The sequence below is a fragment of the Prunus persica genome, chromosome G3 (genome assembly GCF_000346465.2).
Source record: "Prunus persica cultivar Lovell chromosome G3, Prunus_persica_NCBIv2, whole genome shotgun sequence".
Lineage (NCBI taxonomy): Eukaryota > Viridiplantae > Streptophyta > Magnoliopsida > Rosales > Rosaceae > Prunus > Prunus persica.
Genome location: NC_034011.1, coordinates 16,558,624 through 16,576,814, shown reverse-complemented (window position 1 = coordinate 16,576,814; position 18,191 = coordinate 16,558,624). Strand labels below are relative to the sequence as shown.

General features: G+C 35.2%; 4 protein-coding genes across 6 annotated transcripts; 3 read left to right on the top strand and 1 right to left on the bottom strand.

The window, feature by feature from the left end:
• Window positions 1,723-4,972, bottom strand: LOC18781873 (ELL-associated factor 2). Of its 2 annotated transcripts, none has more exons than XM_020559819.1 (4): window positions 4,682-4,972; window positions 3,995-4,362; window positions 3,219-3,261; window positions 1,723-2,629 (listed from the first exon to the last, which is right to left on the bottom strand). In XM_020559819.1, exons 1-4 carry the CDS (start codon window positions 4,812-4,814, stop codon window positions 2,136-2,138), a joined length of 1,038 nt encoding a protein of 345 aa, XP_020415408.1. In that variant the 5' UTR covers window positions 4,815-4,972; the 3' UTR covers window positions 1,723-2,135. The 2 variants fall into 2 exon arrangements, with proteins under 2 accessions (XP_020415408.1, XP_007217252.1); XM_007217190.2 differs by having other exon boundaries at window positions 1,723-2,623.
• On the top strand, window positions 5,054-7,512 carry LOC18782846. Its single transcript, XM_007215096.2, has 2 exons — window positions 5,054-5,378; window positions 6,988-7,512. Exons 1-2 carry the CDS (start codon window positions 5,114-5,116, stop codon window positions 7,140-7,142), a joined length of 420 nt encoding a protein of 139 aa, XP_007215158.2. The 5' UTR covers window positions 5,054-5,113; the 3' UTR covers window positions 7,143-7,512.
• LOC18783748 lies at window positions 10,478-11,135 on the top strand. Its single transcript, XM_020560566.1, has one exon. The coding sequence runs from the start codon at window positions 10,573-10,575 to the stop codon at window positions 11,032-11,034; it is 462 nt and encodes a 153-aa protein (XP_020416155.1). The 5' UTR covers window positions 10,478-10,572; the 3' UTR covers window positions 11,035-11,135.
• LOC18782492 (protein PIN-LIKES 2) lies at window positions 15,626-17,697 on the top strand. Of its 2 annotated transcripts, XM_007217047.2 has the most exons (3): window positions 15,626-15,719; window positions 15,814-15,897; window positions 16,433-17,697. In XM_007217047.2, the coding sequence occupies exons 1-3, from the start codon at window positions 15,680-15,682 to the stop codon at window positions 17,467-17,469; spliced, it is 1,161 nt and encodes a 386-aa protein (XP_007217109.2). In that variant the 5' UTR covers window positions 15,626-15,679; the 3' UTR covers window positions 17,470-17,697. The 2 variants fall into 2 exon arrangements, with proteins under 2 accessions (XP_007217109.2, XP_020416603.1); XM_020561014.1 differs by lacking the exon at window positions 15,626-15,719 and having other exon boundaries at window positions 15,770-15,897; window positions 16,041-17,697.

The window sequence follows — 18,191 nt, the reverse complement described above, 5'->3', positions numbered from 1 at the left end:
ACACAACATGCACAAGCCAAAGAGCTATTTGTGTATTTTGTTGAGTTTGGCAGTACCAACTTCATAGCTGAACCTTCTCCCATTTTTTAATCTCAAAGTTCAGCCACGAATCCATGCTTGACCTTTTTTTGGCTTTTTGTTGTTTCCTATGTACTTGTGGCAGACTTCCACCAAAATGGGTTTTGTCTTTACCCATTATGTGTTTAGAGTCCTTTGGATAATAAAAAAAATACTCATCTTTGGTTTTGTATTGACTTGACAAGAAGGCTTTCTTTGTTCTTGGCTTATGTTGCATTTGGGTTCTTCAATAGCCCCAACACAGGAGGCTTCTTGGTGAGCCATTTTTTCTTTTGCTTGCTGATGCTTTGTGCCTTCTTTTCTTTCCAACTTGATTGGAATTTCTAAGGCTTTGCATATTTCCCTTTGTAGACTCACATCATTTGAGAGGGCCATCATACTGCCAATTGAGATGTTGGCTTTGCTTTGTCTCAGTTGCTTCATGTTTTGCCAGCAACAAAGTGAGAAGCTTTTATGATATTTGCAATTTGCTACAGAGGAGTGCTGGCTTAATAATTTTCTTGGGCTGTCTGGCTGGGGATTTTTTCTTTGTTGGCAAATTTTGAAGCACAGAACATGGGTGTGAATCATCAGCTTTTGTAAGCTTTCTGGCACTCAGTAATTTCTGCATCTCCTTTAATATATTTTCTTCTGTTTATGCCAATGGGTGAGATTAAAATAGAGTTATTCATTTTCTCCATTTGCAGCACGTTTTGCTACCTGTTCTTTCTCCAAACTGCAGATTTGGAATTTCGCTCTGCTGAAGGTGGGTTGAGCATGTAACAAAGCGTCTGAACTGTTGATTTTTTTTGTTTTTGGTACTCAAGAACACTCGCAAGGTCTTCTCTGAGTACCACAATGTGCCTATGGACACTCACAAGGGGTTCACAACACTTGTACAGTGGGGTTCTTGCAGAAGCCCATCTGTAATTCACAACAGAGAGGTCCTTGTGAGAGCTCTCTTTGTGTAAGTAGCATAATTATTGCCAATTTGGGAGGATTTGTTCACATTTTTCCTCTGCTGAGGTCTCTGTTGATATGATACATTTCTTGATATCAAACATGGAGGAAGTTCAGGCTTCTGTACAATGGCCTCACATACATATTTTTTTACCTGCAAGTCAGTTGTTCATAAAGGATACTTAAATGAATTTGTTTATACCTTCTTAGTGGTATTGTGACAAAGCTTCGTATCTCTTTTGCTTGCTTCTATTCTTTGGATTTCTGCAGTAGTTCGGTGTTTCTTTTTTTCTTCTATGTATTTCTGCAGCAGTTGGGTGTTTTTTTCTTTGTGTATTTCTTCAGCAGTTTGGTGCTTTTTTTATTATGTGTTCTTTGCCTCCTTTAATCCCTTTTTATAGACTTAGAGGAACTGATAGAGTGGAGCCAGTTATGGCCTCACGTACTGTGTGGGTGAGAGTAATTTCCCATTACAGTCACCCCCTCAATGTACATGTTCTAATACTGCTTTCAGTACGTTAATATTTTCTTTGTAAAAATATTAATATTAATTCATTTGGGCCTAAACCAATTTAGCAATAAGTCCACAAAACCATTTTAGCTATGAGCCCAACTTCTTTAAACTTGGACCAATATTTAATTTGCTGTCAATGAATTTTTTTATTTCAACACTTTGTTTCAAATGTGATTAGACACATCGAAAATTCGAAGGCAGTAAAATAGTGAATAAAATAGATGCTAATAAACATTACAATCCATCAGTTTTTGTCCTCCGAGACCATGTCCCTTGGTATTAGATACATCATAAAAAGTAGTGCAATCTACATAATTTACAATACAGTTTACTTGGTCAATCTCCTATCAAATTGTTAGATCTACTCAAGAATGTCAACCAAATTGGAGAAGAGACCCTCACATGGGATCTCTGCTGTACCAGATGGTGGTCTAGATGTACACAATTACCAAGCTTTCAATCAAATTTTCACCCTAGTAGCAAGAGTGAGACATGTTTGCATCATTTTGTACCTACTACTTCCGAGGAGCATTTTTCCATGGAGAATCACATTAATGCTAGCTATGTTATGTACTTACTACTTTGCTACGTAAGGTCTTTATAACTAGATAGAATTTACTGAGTCACCACCTTCACTGCTTTCAGTATCACTGCTGCTACTCGCACTCTCGCTTTCACTTCCACTGCCACTTCCACTGCCGCTTTCACTCCCACTACTCTCACTCCCACTACTATCACTAGAGCTTGAAGTCTGCTTCCCTCCCACCTCAGCATTCACTTGAGCTCTAAGGGCTTCTGCAGCATTTGGGACATTATCCACCACATCATCTACATCTACATCAGCAATCTCATCATCCAGATCACCTGGATGAGGTATGTTAATGTCAATGCCAGTGTGAAATTCATTTACAGGAGACTTTCCTTTCCCAGTTGTTTCATTCACAACAACATCATCATCATCATCATCATCAATGACAACATCTACTTCTTCATCCATCTCATCACTTCTAGGTTCTGCATCAGGAGATGCAGCTGGTGGATTTGGTAAGGAAGGTGGACAATCAAAATCCTTGTCAGCTTCAGATGTTGGGCCTGGGGCTAGAAAGAAGATTATAAAAAGTATCAACATGTTTTTTTTTTTTTAAAAGCTAGATTAAAAAACTGCAATAATTAAGGCATTTAATGTAAGTCCATCTGTTTAATCATCAAAAGTCAATTCAGAACACCAAAATACCAAAGAAAAAAAATCAAACTACCATTGATTTTTATTGCAGTATATGCAACTACAATTTTATTTTATTTTTATCAACATTTAATTTTACAAATTCAACTTTTCTGTTCAACTTCAAATTGAAAATAAAAAGTATAAAAAAGAAGGATGATTTATATAATCACATGTTCTCTGAAGGCAGTGTATTTTGCACAGAAAAACGTTTTAAGCTAATAAGAACAACTTTCTCATTAAAAGGCTCCACCTGGCGCAGGATAGCGAAAGAAAGTTGACGGTCATCATGCATCTGTTACTTACATGTATCATCTTATTTTGTGAAAAATAAGTACCATTATGACATTATTATTTGAATTTGAAGAAATCCAGTCATGAAGGTCAAACATTAGAAGATTGCATCATATAATGCAGAATAACAAAATTACCATAGAACAAACAGGGGTTTAAGAACACATGTACCTATGCTCTCTGAGTTGTTGATATCAATTCCTTTCACCTCCACCTGTACAATTACATGTAAGCAAGAAGTTTGAATCATCATATAATTGTAAGAATTCCTGTAAGGAATGTGCAATCAGAAAGAGATGTTCATGCTATTTAACAAATCCAATTCTTTCACAATTCTATTTAACAAAAGGGAAAAAAATTTGCAGCATTCAATACTTCAGGTTATAAGTGAAGCAGAACAGAAGGATATGGGCAACTTTCTCTAGATATGATAATAGCAGTTAGCACACCAAGAAGATGAATTCAGCCCCATAGACAGCAAAAAGAAAATACAAAGTACAACAAAGACGCAAGATTTCATTTGATTCCATGATGTGCAAAATAATAATAGTGAGGGGTATGAGTTTCATATTGCTACCGCTCCCATTCATAAGGAGGTGATTGTGACTGATTAGTGCAAGCAACAAAGACCGGGCACACAAACCACATGTGCCAGCATAGGCAGATCTCTGATATTCAGTATTCTGGTTGTGGTGGTGAAACATAAATTATATGACGCAAAAATTGGTTTAAATCTCAGATATTGCAAGCCCTGACCTTAACTCTACTCAGGTTTCATAGATTGTATCACAAGATCAAATACTCTACTGCAAAGTCAATCAATATCCCTGGATATGCAATGCGTATGCAATTACACATACAATTATCCCTGTTTTGAGACAGATCACACTTCAGCCTTCTTTCTTCATTCAACAGATATGAATGATAATAAAATCAATGCAACTTACCGGCATATGAGGAAGAACATCCTTGTTCAAAGACTGAAGCTTTGCTCCTTTTCCACCAGATGGTGGAGAATAAGATTCCAGTGCTGAAATTGATGTACTCGTGACTGAGGCTGCTGGAGCTGCAGATTCACCAGGCAGCCTTAGATGTCTCAACCGCTTCACTGCTCGGTGCAACCTCTCCAACCGAAAACTCTCACCATCAAAGAACAAAACAGCATCATGCTCCTTGTAATCCTCACTGACACCTTCAAAAGTAACCTTGGGTTTTCCTTGTTGGTTGTTGTGAAACTCAACTGTAACCCTGTTGTCCTTGCTCTTGTGGAACGAACCAGGTTGATTCTTATCAATTGAAGCTGGTTTAAATTCATCTGAAAAAAGAAAAAGAAAATAAAGTAACAAACTTGGTACAAAGTTTGACATCATGACTCTCTATTGGTAGCAGAGAAGTTCAAATCAAAGAACAACTAAGTGATAGTATAAGTTTCTAATTTCACAAGTTTTGGATGGTGCAAATTAAAAACAAAACAAGTTTACACAATTAAAGACTTGAAAAGCTTTATATTTAGATTTTCTTTCATAACAGACTAATCATAATTCATATATGATACTCCGAAAGCTTTCATTTTCCTCAGTTTTCTGGGCAGACAAACAGAACCCACAAAAAATTTATAGGATACTGAGACTTACAACGTAAAGTACAGAATTTTGGGGAGGGACGGTGATCCACAAAGGAGGAACCTAGGGATAGGTTGTACCATTGGTCAGGCTCTGGAGCAGTGTTTGGTTCATCGTTATCGTTGTTCTTCCGATTTTTAGCCATTTTCTAAAGCTCAATTTCTACACAATTTACTATCTGAGTCGAAACTGAATTTTGGTACCAAATAGGAAGTGGAAATTGGAAACCCTCGGGTTCTAGGGAGGGATTGCAAACGAAACGAAACCACCTGCAGAAGAAGAAATGAGAGGGCATTGTAGTCCTTTAACCTCTAGTCCGTGACTGTGTCACTGTCACTGTGTCAGTGTGATAAATGGTGACAAGGGAACCCAGTCCCAGACTCCAGATCGACCCGAAGGCCCGACCCGACACTGACCCGACCCGTTCTTCACAATCATTTTTGGATGATTTTTAATACTGGAGAAGGTGGTAATTGTTTTGTGGGTTGTGAAGTTGTGATGGCTTTGGCTTTGGGTTTTGCTCATTCACCGAGTCCTTTGCTTTCTCTTCATCAGAAGCCAAAACACACATTGAGATTGGCTGCATTTCGATGCTCAGCGACGCCTAGCAATGAAATAATCCTCAGGACTTGCAAGAATTGCAAAACCCAATTCGACCCTTCCATCAATAACCCCCGGGCTTGTCGCTTTCACACAGCTCATTTCGGAGGTAGCTGATTTCTGCCTTCTCTTCTTTCTTGTATGAAATTAGATTTAATGGTTTTCATGAATTGTATATGTTCTTGTTGAATGACATTTTAAAGCCAAAGGGTCTTAATCTCTGTTTTCTTGCTGATTAGCTTGGCTTTGAATGAAGTTAACCAAAATTTCTGGGCTTTATGAGCCCAGAAATATTATAAGCATACTCATGTTTGAATATTGTGGCTTCCTAAGTTTGAGTATTCAATTCTATGTGCACATACTCGCTGAATTCGAAACTTACCTGCCATTGAATTCGAAATTCTTGTGAGTGAGTTCCTGTGTTTGTGTTTATGCATGTGGGACTTGTGAACTTTCAGCTATTATGCAGTGCTAATGGGTTTTGGGCGATTCATGTTTGTCAATTTCTTGGAAATGCATTACTTGTAAATTTTCACCTGCATTCTTCGAGGAGGACGAAACAGTTGTGAATTTGCATTGGTTTGTAGTTTGCATTTCGGCCAAGATTTTTGCTGTAGGCTAATCAGCAAACCCTCTTGGGCACAGTAATCAAACATAATCAACAATTTGTGATTCATTTTGCTATAAGATGGGAAAAGGCATCCGTTTGTAAATATTTCGGATCACTGAAAATCTTAAGCATGATCGTTTTTCAAGAAGGCTTCTTCTTGAGGGTGGAAAGGAATACATAGGGGAAAGGTTATGGGAGACATAACTCTCAAACAGTTGGAAGGGAATATGTAGAGTTTCAATGTTGCTTAAATATAATCGTTATCATCATTCCTGCAGTGAAATAATATTATTAGCTTGTGGATTGTGGTTTTGGGGTTTCAAGGATATATCCAATTCGGAGAAATTCGTCAGCGGTCTTGCTTTTTCAAAAGTAATGAGTAAGGAATAATTGAACTGGTTAGCAAAAGTTAACTGAACGTAGGGAGAAAGAATCTCGAGGTCTTGTCTATATTTAAAGATGTTATTCAATGTGGCTGACTGAGTTTAGATAATTGAAGTGAAGGCTATGTTTCTGCATTTTTCTTTTCATGAATCAGTGGCTCTTCCATATCTAAAAGGCAATGCATGAGAAAGCAACTTGTTTGTATATCCATATGTATCTATATATATATAGAAAGTTTATAAACAAATAAAAGAGTGCATGTCAAAAGCAATGCCTTTTTTTTTTGTTTTTACTTTCTGCTTAAACTCAGACAGAATAGAAAGGGACTTATTCCTCTTAAGCTCAGTTTTATCTGCTTGAGAAATGGAAGGAGTTGACAAGGAGTGTTTTTCTTTCAGTACTGTCTGCATATTGCTCAAAATTTACTTTGTGCTATTTTGTATCAGTTGCAACTGAAGTTTTTTTTTTGTTTTGGGTCCATGAAAGGAGTATAGTTTATATGGTTACGTCACTTAGATCGTATTACATTGATGCCCAAAGATATGATGAAGCTTTAATTTCATTTTAAAATACCTTGTTTGAACTCTGTTATAGTTATTAATGTCATGTTTATTTACTTATTCATTTCCCCATAGTTCCTAGTATCACGTTCAGTGTGTTATATCTTTCATTCCAGATGTTTTGGTTTTCTGGTATAGTGCTTTTAACACCTGTGCTCCCTTAGGAGAAACAAAGAGGAAGTTTGAGAGTGTGCACACTGGGGGCACCATGAACACTCCTGACTCTGGAAAAGTTGTTCAATACTGGCATTGTTGTGGATCTGAAGATCCCTTTGACCCTGGATGCACAGCTGCTCCTCACTCATCCTATGATGACTGATGCTGTGTTATAATCCTCCCCCACCGGTACATGATTCGATTCACCTTGTATGTGTGAACATTTACTTACACTACTACGGATTTTGTTCATCTTTTTCCATTTTCTTGTTTCCCTGTGTGTGCAAACCATATCAGATTAAGTTTTGAGCTTTAAATTTCTTTGTAAGCTAATTTTTACTAATATTTCTTCACTGTTGTGATATTTGTGTACAAATCAATTGATGAAATGATTTTCAAGTTCTATTATCACATTAGGTCTCGAATGATAGAAGAGATCCATCAAGTGGAAGCACAATTGTCTTGTCTGTAATATGATATCATCACAGATTTCGTTGTAATTCATTCGGATATTATTATCCTTTCTTGCTGTATTATCTATGGTTGACTTGCTGGCTATATGGTAAACGAATGCTAGCCGTTGATTTGTACGACGCTTGTAGTGGGGCCCACACAAGTCAATGGCGTTCAGTCACGCACGCACCCGACTGATGTTGGCACCTCTCCTAGAATTATAGGTCTGCTTCAGTGTGGACTTGACACGTGGAATTTCTAGTCTCTGTCACATATGTTAGATTCAATGATATAATATCGTCCGTAATGCTACAGATACCAACTTAATATGCTAAATTTTTGACACCAATATAGTGCACTAATTTTGGGTACCGATTGATATGTCAGGCCACACATTTGGACACACATTTTAAGCCATTAGATTTAGGCACTTTCAATGGTTAAGAAAGGACTTAAAATGGCAAATTAGTTTGTATTTCTTTAATTATATGCATTGGGAATATCAGTAGTTAATACTCGAGTGTGTGTGTGTGTGTTTTTGAAACTCTTCTTCTTCTCCTTTTTTTTCTGTAAAAATTGTTCCGGTGGCTTTCTGGTAATGATGAAGTAGATGGTAGTCTTAGCCCCACCCACATACGCAATACACTTCCAATAATTCTCTTTTCATTGTCTTTTAATTACGATGCTCTAACCCAGAAAAGTGTTCAAGCCCTTTCATCTTCCCCACCTTTTACTCTCTATATTGCTTTCAATTCTGACCTGCCCGCATCTTTCACGGCTGGATTGAACAGAAAAAGAACATCAGTACTGTGTATTAGTATGTCTCTCTTCCCCCACTCCCAAACAATTTCCTCAATCGCCAAATTCTCTCTCATCTTGTGGTTGGTACACCAGTCATAACAAACATCGACGATATACCACACGATGGCTTCATCACATGCTACTAATTTTGATGGGGACAGCACATAGCTTACAGTGAGAAGAGTTCTTTTTGGTTCAATTTTGTGATATTGCAACAAAGGCTTCAGTATTTGTACATCACAATGAGACCACACTTGCAATGCAAGTAAGAGAGATTGAAAGAGATAGGTACTTATGGACGTCTTCTGTTTTGGTTCAATACTTCAAGTCTTTTTTCTGTTTTTTTTCCATGTGATAACAGAGAAACAGAAGCTTCATGCTCTGCTGTTAGTCAAAATTTAAGGCTTTCAAAGGTTCTCTTTTCCTCCCTTAAAATTGAAGTCTTTCAAAGTTTCTATTTTTCTCCTTTTTTGTGGTAAATCAAGTTTGTTAATACTTATGGAACCCATTTGAAAATTTCAGAAGAGTTTAAATTCTGATATTTTTTCTGAAATTTCGAAGAAGACAACAAGGTATGTATGAGGAGCATAGTCTGAAATATCGATAATATCGAGGAAATATCGAGGATATTTCGATTTTTTTGAATCACGGATATTTCGGAACATATCCATATACATATCGTATAAATATCGACAATATCGACGATAATATCGGAAAATATCGATGTCGATAATTTCGCTCATATTTCAGCAATATTTTGTCAAAATATCGGTGTAATATCGCTAAAATATCGAAAATATCAAAAATATCGATGTGAAGGAAAAAAAAAGTTTTAATAAAAATAAAAAAATAAAAAAAAAGGGAAAAAGGGGAGAAAAAAGCACAAAGGGGATATGAACCCCTCCCATTTTACTCCTCCAACACCTTAAACACCATATCACTTATGTTTTTGTAATAATATACTAAAATATTTATATTTATATGGGTGGTATGTTAACAATTACATGCAAAACTATTTTGGGGATTTATCATTTGATGACTACTCTTCATAATACACTTACTCTACACATAGAGATGATGAAGATAGTGAAAAATTTGAACCTCGTAGGAACTCTATGTGGTACTAAATCATTCATGTATCTTACCATGCAATGTATAAAGTGTAAAATATTATAGTAAATCATTATATATGAATGATTACGGTGTATTTAATCTTTTTTCATTAATTATTACATATTTTTTACACTCATAGTGTTTGCCCGCTTGCTGTATAATCAACTTAAATTAGTTAAATCCATCATGCAATGCATTTCCTTCTAATTTTTTGTGATAAACTCATAGATAATTGACTAAATAGACATTCTCCAAAGTTTCAATAAAAATTTTCAAGTTTTTCTTACAATTTCCATGGTTTTTATTCAATTTTTATCGATATCGATAATATCCCGATATTTCCATCGAAATTTCCATATTTTTGGACTACTGATATTTCCGATATCATCGATATTTTAGACCTTGATAAGGAGGAAAGGTGTGTGTGTGTGTGAGAGAGAGAGAGAGAGAGAGAGAGAGAGAGAGAGAAGAAGACGGCTAAGGGGGAAAGGAGAGAGAAAAGCAGGTGGTGTAGAGGAAAGATGAACTGTGCATTAAATGTTTTCAAAAGTAAATTTTATTTTGAAATAAAATTATCTCATATGCATTTCTAACCATTGGATGCTCTTAGATCTAAAGGCTAAAAATGTGTCAAAATGTGTGGTTTATGTGTGTCTCCCAATCCTGACCCTATATATATATATATATATATATATAAAAGAAAATGCTAGAGAGACTAACTTTAAATACCAACTTGTGTATCATACGCCCTGCTCTATACACAAGTTAATATATGAAATTGATCTTCCTAGCATGACCGATATATATATATATATAATCACTTTATTTAATGTTGCATACATTGGAAAGTACCTACATACATTGACAAACTTAAAATTATGAAACTCGGTGCCATAAACAATTCATAACCCTCTATGCTTGATTAAAACACTAATAAAAAGCGCCGACCCTGAATATGAATATGAATGTCAAATGCTGGCCGGCTTCGCTTCACCAAGTCACAAGCAGCTAACCATGCAACGACACGTGATACCATGATTTCAGATCTAACTAAAAAACGCGGAGAAGCAACACGTGTCAATCACCCACTAGCCTTTGGTTGAGGCTCTTTAAGTTTTGTTTAGCCCATCCTTGGATCTTGATGTGCACATCCATAAATACAGAACCAATAGTCAGTTCTCTCCATCGATCCAAAAACACTCTTCACTTCAAACATCTTTCTTCCCATGGAAGCAAATTGTCTTTGTTCATCGCCACTTCCTCCTCCGCCATTTTTCTCTGGTCAATCTCAATGTCCAAAACTTGGATTTGGGCACAGAAGATCAAAGCGATCAACTGCTAGAACTGGCATGGTTGTTGTAGCTGCTACAAGGGACCATTACGGAGGGCGATCTACCGTCGACGAGAGCTTGATTGTTCTGAGAAAACGTATTCATGAGATGAAAATGGTGGAGAGGAACTACGAGCCTCCTCAACATTGGATGCATTGGGAGAAGCAATGCTACGCAAGTTATGATGAGTATATTTGCAATTTGGTCGGTTGTCTTCAATCATATCTCATGAACACTAGGCCTAGTTTAGCTCTCTCCATGATGCTTCTCGTCACCGTGAGCGTCCCAGCGTCGACGGTCATGATCTTGCTGCGTTTCATGGAGGTGGCTAATGGCGCCGTTCATCATCTTAGTTGATGTGGTTAGTTTTAGGGGGTAGCTTTATGTAAATTTGTAAATGTACAATATGAATTCCAATGTCAACACTTGAATTCCAATGTCAGATGAGTGATCCCTCTTCAAATTGATGGTTGCCCTTGTTCTCTTTCAAATTTGGTGCACCTCCACCCAAACAAAAGAGAGAGAAACCTTCTCTCTCACCAAATGTGGAGGCCACTCCTCAAATGAGAATAAGATGGCTTATATGGGGGTGCAAATGGTTAACTCCAAACCCAAAGTCACCAAGCAAGTGGGCATTTTCAAACCAAAGCAAATGAGTCAAATTTCAACGCAGATGACAAATAGGTCAAAAAAATCAAAAGATGAAGTAATTGACAAGAAAGATAGATTATTGTAGACTTCAAGTTGGCTCCGACCCGTTATCCTTCCACTGCAAGGAGAGGGAGGTTATCGCTGCTCTGTGAAACCAGCCTCACGCTTTGCCCTCCTGTCTAAGGACCATGTGACCAGAGCCTTCGCTCAAGACACATGACCCGACTCCTTGCTTGGAACGGGCGGGCCAGAACATTGCCAAGCATGACCCGACCCGCTATAGCTGGGACAGCGTTCCAACACTTTTGTGCCCCCACTTGGGTAATAAGCTTGAGTTACTAAGCTCGGCGATAACGTGACCTTGTTGTGGGTTTATAAACTATAGTTTCTAGGAGTAGTTTGTCGATGTGGGACTACTTCCTCCCTTTCTCTTTCTGTATTTCTCAACTTATAAAATGACAAGTTTAAGTTTTTTCGGAAATAGAAGCTCAAAATTTCATCCGCAATGACTGATCAATTTGTTTTTTTTTCAATACCAAGTTGTGGGATTGAACTTGGACAATCATTGAAATGGCTAAATGTGATCAATTATATAATGGTATTTGAACTTTTCTCCCCTCATGCCAAGCAAAATTTTGTTCCTATAATCCAACCTCATAAATTCAAATTCAATTCCAAATCTTTACCATTATATATTCCTATATCATTTTTCTTGTTCATGTAGCCTTGTCATTTATAATTTAAAGTAAGCTAGCCTTTAAAGTATGAAATTTTATCACATTTTAGATGTTCTTGATTTTCTTTATGAGTAAAATTCTCTGGTGTACTGTCTAAAAATCATATGTACTCGGAAAAAAAAAAACACGAATTATTAATGTCATCACGTCACTTATATACATTAAACATTTTTCCATGTTGTCATGACGTCACTTATACTCATTTCAAAGTTCCAAAACTGAGAAGAAGAAAAAATCCTATATAAAAGCATTTGCTACCAATCCATTTTTTGTTATATTTTTGGTACCAAAGGGTTGTGAGCTTCAGTTTACTGGTTGCTAAACTGTTGTTTCATGGATTTGTCGGTTATACATCAAATTACTAGTGCTATCACCCCCCACAACTTAAAATCACATGCAAAGGTTTTCGAGCTCATGTGATTAAGAGCAATTACCCTTATATTCAAGGTTTTGGGTTCAAATTCTCTCCCTCAATATTGATTGTGTTTTAAAATTTTAAATTAAAAAAAACACATTGCATATGTTTCATGGTTCACTTCTCAACAACATTTTAACACATTATTCTACATATAAAAATGTAATTTAGATTTATGTATAGAATTTTAAAATGACGGAATTTAGATCTTCATCGTTTAAATGTCTAGCAATTAACAATTTCAGTGTTTGGATTTATGTATGCCGAATTTTGTAAATGACATAAATTATAAGGAAAAACGATATCATGCTCAATAGAAATTGTGAAATGACGCTTTTTTTGGCAGAATTTAAACTCGAAAATCTCGATCCCCAATTTTCACGATTTTTTCTACGCATCATTTAATAAGTTATGTGCTTTAAGTTGCCAAACAATGGAAATATCAAATTCTCCTCTTCAATTCCTAATTTTTAGCTAAATCCCGAATTATTTTCCACCATCCAAATGGATGATAAAAGAAAAGAATCGATATACATATATTCATATATCAAATTACCTACACAACGTTTAATTATGTGGTTGTTTATATGTTTTGTTAACAATTTATTCCAAATAAAAATCAACCATGGAATCAAAATTATTGTGGTTTAATCAGAATAAATTAAATCCTTAAGTCCATTACAGAAAACCATGAAATTTCTTAATCATGCTTTATTATCGCATGTAAACATAATTTGGATAAAGTTATAAGACTCAATTCATGACCCAATAAGATCATGAACTTCATGATTTTCAAACTATTTCAATAAACATAATTTACATACATACCTTGATAATCAGCCTTCAAAATCTATATAGATAAAGAGAGTACAATTTTTCTAGTATAGCCCTAAGTAAGTACCACCCATCATGGTAGTAGAATGGGAAACTACTTCTCTTAATTTGATCAATATAATTCTTTTAAATAATATCTATTACACCCTTATAATAGCAAATAATTCATGTAATATATAGGCCATTTCATGTGGGGGCCATATAAAATATTATTATATAAAAATTTCTTGCACAACTTTTCCTCCACAAGTTGGATAAGGCTGCATAAATTTGATAATTATTTTCACGTAACGGATTCTCTATCGATATTGGACTTTCTGAGTCATTCTACAGTGAGGGTCTTAGTCTTTAGATGATGCTTTATCTCTTAATTATTAGATTAAATTAACCAATTTGATTTAACGATTAAGAGATACTAGCCTCTCTGCACGCGCTTCCGCGCTTGCGAGAGACTTTTTTTTAAAGAAATTTTAAATTTATTTTAGAATTAAAAAAGATAATGGATAGTTGTGTTCCATAAAAATAGGATCCATTATCTGAATTTTCTTTTAATTTTAATTTTTTTTAATATGAAAAATTGTGAATTTACCATATTATCCTCATTTAATTAATAATTTCAATTCTTAATGTTTGCATTAACCAAGGGCATTTTCTGGTATTTTGAATGTTTCACCATTCTCTGCCTTTTGCTTTATATATACTAGCCTCTCTGCACGCGCTTCCGCGCATGCGAGAGTTTTTTTTAAAAAAAAAATTTTAATTTATTTTAAAATTAAAAAAGATAATGAATATTTGTGTTCCATAAAAATAGGACCCATTATCTGAATTTTCTTTTATTTTAAATTTTTTTAATACGAAAAATTGTGAATTTACCATATTATCCTCATTTAATTAATAATTTCAATTCTTAATGTTTGCATTAACTAAGGGCATTTTCTGGTATTTTGAATGTTTCACCATTCTCTGCCTTTTGCTTTATATATATAGATATATATATATATATAGAAGAACTCTTTTAAGGGGCTTGGATAAGGCCCTCACTATAGAATTCTTTTGGACTTTCTAGTATTTTTGGCTAGCAGGCCCTTGTACATCTTTGACCCAACGAAAAACACTCTCTATTTTTATTTTTTATTTATTTATACAAATGATACTCAGAAAACGAATCTAGAACCTTGGGTGCAACAGTAAATGTTCTTAACCATTTAAGTTATAAATCCATTGCAAAGGACCCACTAGTTTAGTGGTTTGAAGTAATTGCTTCCCCAAAAAAGGTTATGAGTTCAAGTCCTAGCATTCGTGTAATATATATAAGTTTAATATGTTATCGCTCCTCTCAATCGGAAATGTGCTCATAAAAACACTCTCTAATTTGATACTTTATTTTATCCGATGGAAAAAGTGCATATATATATATTTAATATAACCCAAATAATTGTTTGATAAGCAACTAAACTGTATATAATATTAATTATAACTAATTGCCCCCTTCAACAAAAAAACAAAACAAAAACTAATTGCCCCCAATAATTGTGCTGACTTGCAGATCAGTTCTCTCCTTTAATTTTGACCCCACATATTTTGTTTTTTTTCCGATGATTCACTGTCACGGCTTTAAAAAAATCAAATTGCGTATTGCTTTTGCTTCTTTTTATTGACTTTATACTTTTTTGGTTGGAGTATCATGTTCATTTTAAGCGCTACCTCATCTACTCACGGAAAATATATTTTCCTCAAAAGATACTAAAAAATTTGGGAGATTTACTATTATACTCAATATAGAAGCTCAAATTATAAAAAAATTTTAATATGAAATGGACTTTAGAAACACACCTAAAACTCATTTACAACATAACAAAGAGACTTTTAACTTCTTATAAATTACAAAACTATCATCAATTTTTTAAAACAAGTCCATCCTCAAAACCTTATAAAAAAACTCAAAACACTCAATAGGGCGTTAAAGTAATTTAATAATCAAAATTAAATTAAATAGGGCCAGCAGTCATATTTTGGGATTATTTATAAAAATTAAATGGTGTAGAGTTTATACGACTAAATAACTCTATTTATAATGAAAAAGATCTCAAATTTATATATATATATATATATATATATTTTTAATAGCCACCACAATTATGGAACATATCACGTGCATCATGTGATATCATCTTCAAAGGTCTGACTCTGATTGTATGTCACACTTCAAATCTTATGTATGGGTGGATATTCGTTTTCAACCCTCTGGTTGTCCCAAAATTAATGCATTTTTTTAAACGCTCTCATTGTCTGAATATTAAAATAATGGAATTGGTTGACGGGGTGGGGAATATTATAGTGGAAAATAACATTGACATAGAAATGAATGGTTTCGGATTTGAATCACTATGGCACAATAGTAATGTGTATGTGAAAAACTTCCCTTCTTTATAATTTAGACTATCGCTCTGAAAAAATTTAATGCTATTAATTGGTTAATGTGAAAATTCGTTGATGTAGGTGAATTGTATAAAAGCTCAAACCACCAATCAAATGATTGCTTCAAATTGGAAGGTCACAAACTCTCCACATCTCAAATCACAGGTCAGATTAATTTAATTTCGTACTTGTTATGAGATCTTATTGGGATCAATTCTTGTGATTTCTGAATTTATAAGAGGTGTTTGATCCAAGTTTTGCTCGTTCAATTCTTCTGATTTCTGAATTTCTTGGGTTTCCATTGAAAGCAACAAAACAATGGATTTTTTCCTTGCTTCAATGCACGGAAACACTCTCAAAGGAGGTTTGCTCCTAAGTGCAGTACTGCCTTTATTGAAGCTCCTTTGTATGGCTGCCATTGGTTTACTTCTTGCTCACCCAAAATACCAACTTGTCCCAAAAGCCACTTTCACATTTCTCAGTAAGCTGGTGTTTGCCGTCTTTTTGCCCTGCTTGATCTTCACCAATCTTGGTCCATCCATCACCTTAAAGAACTTGCTGAATTGGTGGTTCATTCCTGTAAATGTTGTTATAAGTACCACAATTGGGTGTGTTTTGGGGGTTTTGGTAGCAATAATTTGCAGGCCACCACCTGAATTTTTTAGATTTACCATAATCATGACTGCATTTGGAAACACAGGCAATCTCCCTCTTGCAATTGTGGCCTCTGTTTGCCACAGTGATGATAACCCTTTTGGTACTGAAGATGACTGCACTGAGGCTGGTGTGGCATATGTATCTTTTTCCCAATGGGTTTCTGTTATTCTTGTTTATACACTTGTTTATCACATGATGGAGCCCACCTTGGAATCTAGTAGAAGTGCCTATGAAGTTGTTGTTGAGGAAGAGGAGTATCGTGAGATTGAGGAATTGGGGTCTAATGGCAATGGCAATGGCAACGGCAATGAAAATGGAAATGAAAATGATCTCACTAGGCCACTTCTTGTTGAGGCTGAATGGCCTGGAATGGAAGATAAGGAAATTGAGCATTGCAAGACACCCTTTATTGCAAGACTTTTTAATAGCAGCAATTCTATACTTTCCCACACCGCTCTTCCGGATTTAGGCGGCGAGGAGGAGAAGGAGAAGAAGGGAGGTCAGCCAAGAAGTACCAAGTGTCTGGCAGAGCCTATAATGGTGAGGAAAATCAGGTCTGTTGCTGGGATGACACCAATTCATGGCATTCTTCAGCCCCCAACAATTGCTTCTCTTTTGGCAATTATCATTGGCATGATTCCTAAGTTGAAATCTTGGGTTTTTGATGATGATCAAATCCTTTCATTCATCACAGACAGCTTGGAAATTCTAGCTGAGGCCATGGTGCCTTCGGCTGTGCTTGTTCTTGGAGGCATGCTGGCTGAAGGTCCAAACGAATCAAATCTAGGAATGAGAACTACAATTGGGATTATTGTTGCAAGGCTTTTGGTACTTCCTTTGATTGGAATTGGTGTGATTCTATTGTCTGATAAATTGAACATTTTGATTGATGATGATCCATTGTACCGGTTCGTTCTTTTGCTGCAATACACCACACCAAGTGCTATCTTGTTAGGAGCAGTTGCAAGCTTGAGGGGTTATGCAGTCAGAGAGGCTTCTGCACTCCTCTTCTGGCAGCATATTGTTGCTGTCTTCTCCCTTTCAGTCTATATAATTGTATACTTCTACATATTGTTTTGAAATAGAGCTTGGACCTCAAATTCTTTCCAATATACAGACTACTTTCGAACTATTGAAAAACGGTTTCATTTGGTGTTTCTTCTTCAAGTTTTTAAGTTAGCACACGAAATGTTTCATGCATATACTCAAGAAATTGTTTGCTATTTGAGCCTTCTAGTAGCAAGGCCTTGTAGTTTTCGGGAGTGTATTCAATTGAGATTTTAATAGATTTTAATTATATGATTTTAATGTAATGAATTTTAGCCGGATTTGTAATTATATGATTTTACTCATGATTTTAATAGATTACAATTACATGATTTTACGTATGATTTTAATTCACTTAGAATTTTACTTATGATTTTAATGGTATTCATTTGTCCTGCGCCTTCCTTCTGACCCCTTCTAAAAATAGAGATAAAGCATCCTCAGTCTTGCAAGGTATAACAATCACAAAACAAGCAGCCATAAAATTCAACATAAAATTGAGGACACTCCAATTTTCACTCCACATTTTTATTTTTATTTTAAATTTTAAAAACGAATTAATAAAATAAAGCATATATGTAACATGTAAACTTTGTAAAATAGTTTCTTTGGAAACAAAATTTGCATGTAAGGTGGAAAATAATTGGCATTTATGCACTGAACCTTAGGATAAGACTTTGAACTTTAAATCTTAATACAATGTGTAGAATATATTTTCTCTGTTCCATTCCATGTTTTATATACTTTATAAAATT

Bases quoted from the DNA above. Each gene is read 5' to 3' on its own strand.
- LOC18782846 (XM_007215096.2), top strand. From the start codon at position 5,114: ATGATTTTTAATACTGGAGAAGGTGGTAATTGTTTTGTGGGTTGTGAA. The intron at 5,379-6,987 runs GTAGCTGATTTC...GTGCTCCCTTAG, and splicing joins TCACACAGCTCATTTCGGAG to GAGAAACAAAGAGGAAGTTT.
- LOC18782492 (XM_020561014.1), top strand. From the start codon at position 16,051: ATGGATTTTTTCCTTGCTTCAATGCACGGAAACACTCTCAAAGGAGGT.
- LOC18783748 (XM_020560566.1), top strand. From the start codon at position 10,573: ATGGAAGCAAATTGTCTTTGTTCATCGCCACTTCCTCCTCCGCCATTT.
- LOC18781873 (XM_020559819.1), bottom strand. From the start codon at position 4,814: ATGGCTAAAAATCGGAAGAACAACGATAACGATGAACCAAACACTGCT. The intron at 3,262-3,994 runs GTAAGTTGCATT...GTAATTGTACAG, and splicing joins ATGTTCTTCCTCATATGCCG to GTGGAGGTGAAAGGAATTGA. The intron at 2,630-3,218 runs GTACATGTGTTC...TCTTCTTTCTAG, and splicing joins CAACAACTCAGAGAGCATAG to CCCCAGGCCCAACATCTGAA.